The sequence below is a fragment of the Vigna radiata genome, chromosome 4 (assembly GCF_000741045.1).
Source record: "Vigna radiata var. radiata cultivar VC1973A chromosome 4, Vradiata_ver6, whole genome shotgun sequence".
In the NCBI taxonomy this organism is placed as follows: domain Eukaryota; kingdom Viridiplantae; phylum Streptophyta; class Magnoliopsida; order Fabales; family Fabaceae; genus Vigna; species Vigna radiata.
In genome coordinates, this window is record NC_028354.1 from 2,526,895 (window position 1) to 2,533,688 (window position 6,794).

General features: G+C 35.0%; 1 protein-coding gene across 1 annotated transcript in view; it reads left to right on the forward strand.

Annotated features, from left to right (window-relative positions):
- The first annotated feature begins 1,078 nt into the window (after positions 1-1,078).
- LOC106759531 (monocopper oxidase-like protein SKU5) overlaps positions 1,079-6,794 on the forward strand; it is a 15,074-nt gene continuing 9,358 nt past the window's right edge. The window contains exons 1-4 of the mRNA XM_014642741.2: positions 1,079-1,322; positions 3,996-4,105; positions 4,188-4,458; positions 4,544-4,682. Coding sequence (XP_014498227.1) covers positions 1,188-1,322; positions 3,996-4,105; positions 4,188-4,458; positions 4,544-4,682 — 655 coding nt within the window. The 5' untranslated portion in view covers positions 1,079-1,187. The remainder of the gene's footprint in view (positions 1,323-3,995; positions 4,106-4,187; positions 4,459-4,543; positions 4,683-6,794) is intronic.

Genomic DNA, 6,794 nt, shown 5'->3' on the forward strand with positions numbered 1-6,794 from the left:
ATTTTATAATCTGTCTTCACTATTCTTCTTGAACATTAAAACTAATGCAAGCGAACGCAGTCTAAAAGAATTTCAAGAGTATTCAAACATCCCAAGTGATGTCTAATTTTGTAAGTAAAAACATAAAAATGTAAAGAAAATACCCAAAAAAGAATTACAAACACTTTAATAATTATCCCATGTAAACACAATTCATTCTAAATATGGGGTTAGATAAATAAGAGAGGGTGATAGAAAATTCCTTACAAAATACCTAAAATTAATTGAAGAAGGGAATGAAAAAAAGCTTGAAATGAGTGCAATTCTTGGACTAACTCAAGGTAATGGAAATTGAGTCTTTTGAATATCTCAAGCATTTGATAAAATAATACATTCTTTGGTGTTTCCTACCATTACCTTTTTCTGTGGCATGTACATTGCATTTGTGTATAGACCTTTCATGAAGTACATAACATTTTGATAGGCTTCATTAAATACTTTAGGCCTTCATGCCTTTTCATATGGAATGTTTTCGAACCTTGATGATGCAATAGGTATTCCGTTAAGCCTCATCGTCTAATTAGATTGGAAGTTATCTAACTTTAAGTGAGATTTTACTAACCTAAATTGACTTATCAAGTCAATCATAGAATCAAACATCGATTTCTATGTAGTAATAAATCGGTTTATGAACTTAGAATATAACTCTCTTTGTTTAGTAAATTTGAAACAAGGAAATTGTTTATTTGTTAGTAATTTTTAACTTCGTATACCTAATTACAAGAGATTTTTACTAGAACACATGCATACAAAAGACAAATAAACTAATTGGAGGATAAGCATTCTAATTTAGTTTTAAAACAAATATACTAGAATGACTTAAAATATAACTGTGGAGATATCTATGATAATGTTAGAAAAAGAAGACACGTTTATCTGGTGAGAAATATAATATAATTACTTAGCTAATAAGATAGTAAAAAGATAAAGGGTCAAAATAAATTGACAAAAAGATTGCAAAAGAAGGCCGTTAAGTCTAGAAAAAGCAAATCATAGAGGGACCCACGACAGGACGCAAAAGTCAGAAGGTGACCTCTCTCGCATGTGATGCACAGAATTGGTAACTTCACTCACTTCAGAATTTCTCTCTCCCTGCTGACAGAACTTGAGAAGAGAGAGAAAGAGAGAGAGATTCACTGAGAACTACGATGCCATCATTATCTTCTTGGTTCTTCACAACGCTTCTATGCTTCTTAGATGTTACTTTTGCAGGTGACCCTTATGTTTTTTATGATTGGACGGTATCTTACACCTCAGCTTCCCCTCTTGGAGTTAAACAGAAGGTGGGTTATTCCTTCTCTTTGGCAATTGTATAGTGTGCCTTTGTTTTCTTTTTCATAGTCATACCAATGTTTGATGTAGTTGAGGTCAAGAGTTTTTGAAAAACTTGATATATTCTTTCTTTTCAAGTTGCCAAACTCCTTGTGCTTCTGGATTATGACTTGTGTTGTGATCTGAAGTTCTGTTTTTGACTCCATTGATAATGGAATGCTCAAGTGTTTCCTAATATGTGGTAATAATTCTGTTTTCAGCAAGAAATGTTTTTTACTTATGCCTGAATTTTTGTGGTAAATTAAATGTCGGTTGGTATACCCTTCTGATAGTATTTAATAGTTAAGTCTGAATTAAGCGCTGATTATTATAACTCTCAAACGGACAAGAGGAGAGAGTACTCTATCAATGTCAATTTTGGTATGTTAAATATTTGGCATTTTGTGATTAACAACAGCTGAATTTAACTTCTTTCTTGCGTGTTGGTATTTCTGGTGAATAGTTTAGATGGGATCTGATTTTTACCAGTTTTTGCCCTCAAAATGTTCAGTAAGGGTGTCTTTGGTGGAGTGGGGGAGAAGGATGGAGAGGGAGGGGGAAGAATTTTGAGCGTTTGATAGAGGGAAAGGAGAAAAGAAATAATTTGGGGGACCACTATATTATTTCTTGCATACATCTATTCACCCCCTCTATATTTTCCTATTTTCTATCAAATTATAGAACTTTCAAAAGGTCATGTCTCTGTTTCTCACCCATTTCTACTCTATCAAATCACTGAACATTCAATTTTATCTTTTACTTATTTCTCTTTTTTTCAACTTGTTTCTGTCCTATTTTCATTCCCTCTATTTCTCTTTTCAGAAACCAAACACAATATAAACAGTTAAAGTTAGTCGAGTATCACCTTCTATAGTGTTCTTAAGAAGTTATAAACTCTGAAATCTTTATCAATCCAACATATTTTAGTATTTTTGGGTTTCCTTTTTTGGGCTGTGGTTGATTTTCATTCGATGCCTCTTTGTAAATCATGTTTTATGGTATTTTCGGAGAAGAGGAGGGTGGGGATGAGGAACATTCCAGTTCTAATGATAAATAAAACGAAAAAGAACATTAAATTTCGAGTTCCATCAAATTGCTCTGTTCATCATAAATAGTCTCCCGTTATAATGCTGAGCTGAAAACCAAAGTAGAGCCTAACTGACAATGTCCTTCTGCAGTAATTTACGTCATTGTTGATCTGTTATGAATTGATTATGATGTCGCTGAGGATCCTAGCATCAACATAAACAGTGAAGTAATCATCATATGTTGTCACAGTATCTGTTTGGATACAAACCAGCGTTGTATGCAATAGACTCTTACTCTCCTGTTCAGTCCTAGATCTAAGGATCAAACACTAGCAGGTCTGAGTGCTGCAGTAGAGCAATGAAGGACACTTTGACACTCTAGTTAGGCTTCTTTATGAGCAAAGAGATGTGAGTTAAAGTGAATACCTGACTGGCCAAATCCCTTACACTTTGACATTCTACGGGGGTAATGACTTTTGGATATCCTATTATTTTAAATAGTCCATCAAAACCTCTAATTTCTCACTTTTCTCTCTTTTTCTATCACCTATTATACCTATTATTTTATCTATCTCACCTGGTGTTGAATAACAAATGGGGTGTCCAAATATATTTTTCCTTTTTCTACTGGGAGGTGGTTCAATGTGAGAAAGCCTAGGATATGACTTGATCTAGAGGTATAATAGGCGATAAGACTTACATCTTTTGTTTTCGGTCTCTCCCTGATCTAATTCAGCTTCAATGAGGATTCTAGCTTTTTTCCTTGTGCAGTACAAATGAGATCTGGACCAAGACGCTGTCTAACCGCCCAAACTCCACCACTAGGCCAACTCTAGTGGTTTGAAAAATCGAATTTTCTAAAACACATACCATGATGTTTTTAATCTATTTTCTTGATGACAATGATCCATACAAGCTTTAACACGTACAAACCTTCACTTTGCTTACACCATATCCCCCCACGCCTATATTTTATTTCTTTAATCTTCTTCCAATAGTTATGCACTTCCCAAGTTTTCATGGTTTCAAATGCCTTCATAATGTCACTACTAATTATAACCATACCATGCTGCCACCATTCAATTCAGTTGAGTGAAAAACAAAAGGAAGACTCCCCTTCCTCTTCTTAAATACTTTGGCATCACTGGAAAGAATTTACAAGGACATGATGTGAATTAGTACAACAATGTTAGGTTATCAATCACCCCTGAAATTCATTAGACTACTGAGAATCTATCCTAGAACCTTTTAATAATTTAGATATGTTACAAACTAACAAAGAAGCCATTTTGACTTATCCCTAGTTTTGTGCTCTCTTTTTTTCACCCAGATCCCAAATGAATAGTGAAGACAACTCTCCAAAGTCTCTAGAGAGACCTGTTCACTTTCAGATATGTTTGACCATTTAACACTGTACTCGAGCTGTCTTATGTGTTGTATGAGTCATAAAATTTAATTCATTCGTTTTCATTAGACTAGTGCATGTAAGAACATGCGGTTTGTTTCTGTATTTTTAATATACTCCGTAGCCTTTTGCATTTACTTGTTTGCTTCGTACTCACCTATGATTAATCCAGCTTCTCATGAACCCTCTTTTGTAACAAATTTCTATTTCAGGTTATTGGGATCAATGGACAATTTCCAGGACCAACTCTAAATATCACTACAAACTGGAATGTAGTTGTCAATGTCAAGAACAATCTTGATGAACCATTACTTCTAACATGGTAACATAATTGGGTTTTGTCATGAATGATGATGTAACTAGTAATAATGATGGTAATGATTATGTTGCGTAGTTAAATGCAGGAATGGCATACAACATCGGAAAAATTCTTGGCAGGATGGAGTTTCAGGAACTAACTGTCCAATTCCAGCAGGGTGGAATTGGACGTATGAGTTTCAAGTTAAAGATCAGATAGGGAGCTTTTTCTACTTCCCTTCCCTAAACTTCCAGAAAGCTGCAGGAGGATATGGAGGTATCATCATAAACAATCGACCAGTTATTCCTGTTCCCTTTGGATTGCCAGATGGAGATATTACCCTATTTTTGAGTGACTGGTACACCAGGAGTCATAAGGTCCTTATGCTTTCCCTGACTGACTTTGGTAATTTTTTTCTTTCTTCTTTATAGAGAGCTTTGACCATTTCAAATGGTGAAACAGGATCTCAGGAAAGATGTTGAAAATGGGGTTGACCTTGGAGTTCCTGATGGAGTGCTTATTAATGGACTAGGTCCTTATCGCTATGATGACAATCTTGTCCCAAATGGCATTTCTTACCAAATAATAAATGTGGAACCAGGTAAGAACATAGGCAATGAATTTTTTTTTTATTTTTTTTTCACTTAGTTTATAAGCATGGGAGAGGTATGTGACAGTGACATACATGGCAAGTTGGCAACAATCCTCCTTCTCCTTAGAACTTTTATTTTCCAAAGGAGTCCACATGAAGGTTTATATGTCTGAAATTATAATATAATATAATAAAGCCATGCCTGTCGCAGATAGTCATAAAAGTGTTTGGATTTGAAATAGACAAATTGTACCTTATACGAGGTGATAAAGTCATGCTGTGATATCGTGTTAAGGTTTGGTTTTTCTACTAATCTGGGTTAATTTGCTTTTGAAATTACATATCTAAGTTGCTTTCTAAAATAAATGATGTACTGGGCTAAGTCGTGTTTAAAAGGCACAATTTCGTTGTGAAGAAGTCGTCACCATCCTAGACAACTTCTTACCTGTCTAGGTGAAGTCTTAGAAGCACAAAACGGTCAATGTCGAAGTCATGGGGCTCAAAGGCGACTTCCATTAGGATTAAGCATAATCAAGCATATACCTAATCAAAGTTGTGGAAGGGTTGTTAAAGTCGTGTAAGGGTTGGGCAACTTCTTCCAAAAGCAAAGTCGTGGAGTTGTTGGATGACTTTTGCTTTGCTAAAGTGATGCAAATGTTGGGCGATATCTTCCAAACTGAATTCGTGCAAGGGTTAGGTGATTTCTTCCAAAAGTGGGATACACTGAAGTCATGCAAGGGGGTGACGAATTTGGTATAATTAATTTTCGAATTGAAGTCATGGTTACATGTGACAATTTTAGTATTATTTTTTTTACTTGTGGAATGGTAACACGACTTTAGTGTGGCATAGTTGCTTGATTATTTTTAACTTGCATGGTGTGTTTTGGAAAATTTTGAGAATTATAATGGTTAATTGTGAATGTTAGAAGAGAACAAAGTACAAAGATGAGAAGGAAAATTCTAATAAGACAAAAGTTAATCATGGAAATTATTATACAAATATAGTTTGATCACCAAATACATAAATACATAGTGGGAGATAATTTATCTGTATATGAGACGAAGTCCCACAACATGGTCTTCTTGTTTATCTTCTAGGCCTTTGTTAGGGGTGATGTTCGGATGGAGGTGGCAGTTGATCATCACTGTTGTCTGCATTTTCATTATTGTCACCTTCATCATTGATACCTTGGAACGACATTGCGGGACGATAATATGGCATGAATTATGTGGGATTGTATGCAGATTGGGGGGTGAATGCAGAAGTTCGAAATATATTTGGTGGACCAGAAAGATCTGGTTGGGTGGGGAAAATGTTATGTGTGTATGGAACACTTTGGTATGGTGACTAAAAAGACATGTTTTGATTTTGATGATGATCCTTGTGTCTTGATTTTGGTATGGTGACTAAAAAAGAAACACGAGTAAATGTTTCAGGAATTAAACTTACATTGTCATCAGATGTTGGTTGGGGAGGTGATATATAGTGGATAATATGGTTAATGTACCATTGCATATATGTTGTGGTGTCACACAAATGGCCATTACTAATAAACCGAATACCTTGAATGAGACGAGTGTCAATCATTTTAATCAGCTAGATACTTGGGCCAAAATATGTCTGCTCTTCCTCTCATATTTTCTTTATGAACTTGATCCAAATTTAAAGGTTGAACGGGAGTAATTTTTCAAAAGCCGAATTGGCACATGACCCGATCAGCTTGGTGGAATTCAACTGTGGCAAAACAGATTAGAGGAAACATAGGTTCGACTAACTGCACAAAACTCAACAGTAATCAATGGACTGACTTTGTCTCTGGAATAAGGTGTCTAGAGGAATTGCAATAAATTTATAAGTATGAAAATAATATTTTTGAAAAGAATTATAACAACTTTGAATGATAACCTGTCTGGGCTGTAAGTCATATGACAACTTTTTTATCAAAGGCATTGTGCTAATAGGGGGATTTTGTTGGGGTAGCCTACCTTTCATGTACACAATATTAAACAATATTAGTTAAGTAATGATACGGCCCAACAGATTAGGCCCAAAGTGAAATATGTGTATAGAAGGAGATACAAACGAGATGCAGTGAATAAAAACTAGAGAGGAGAGGCA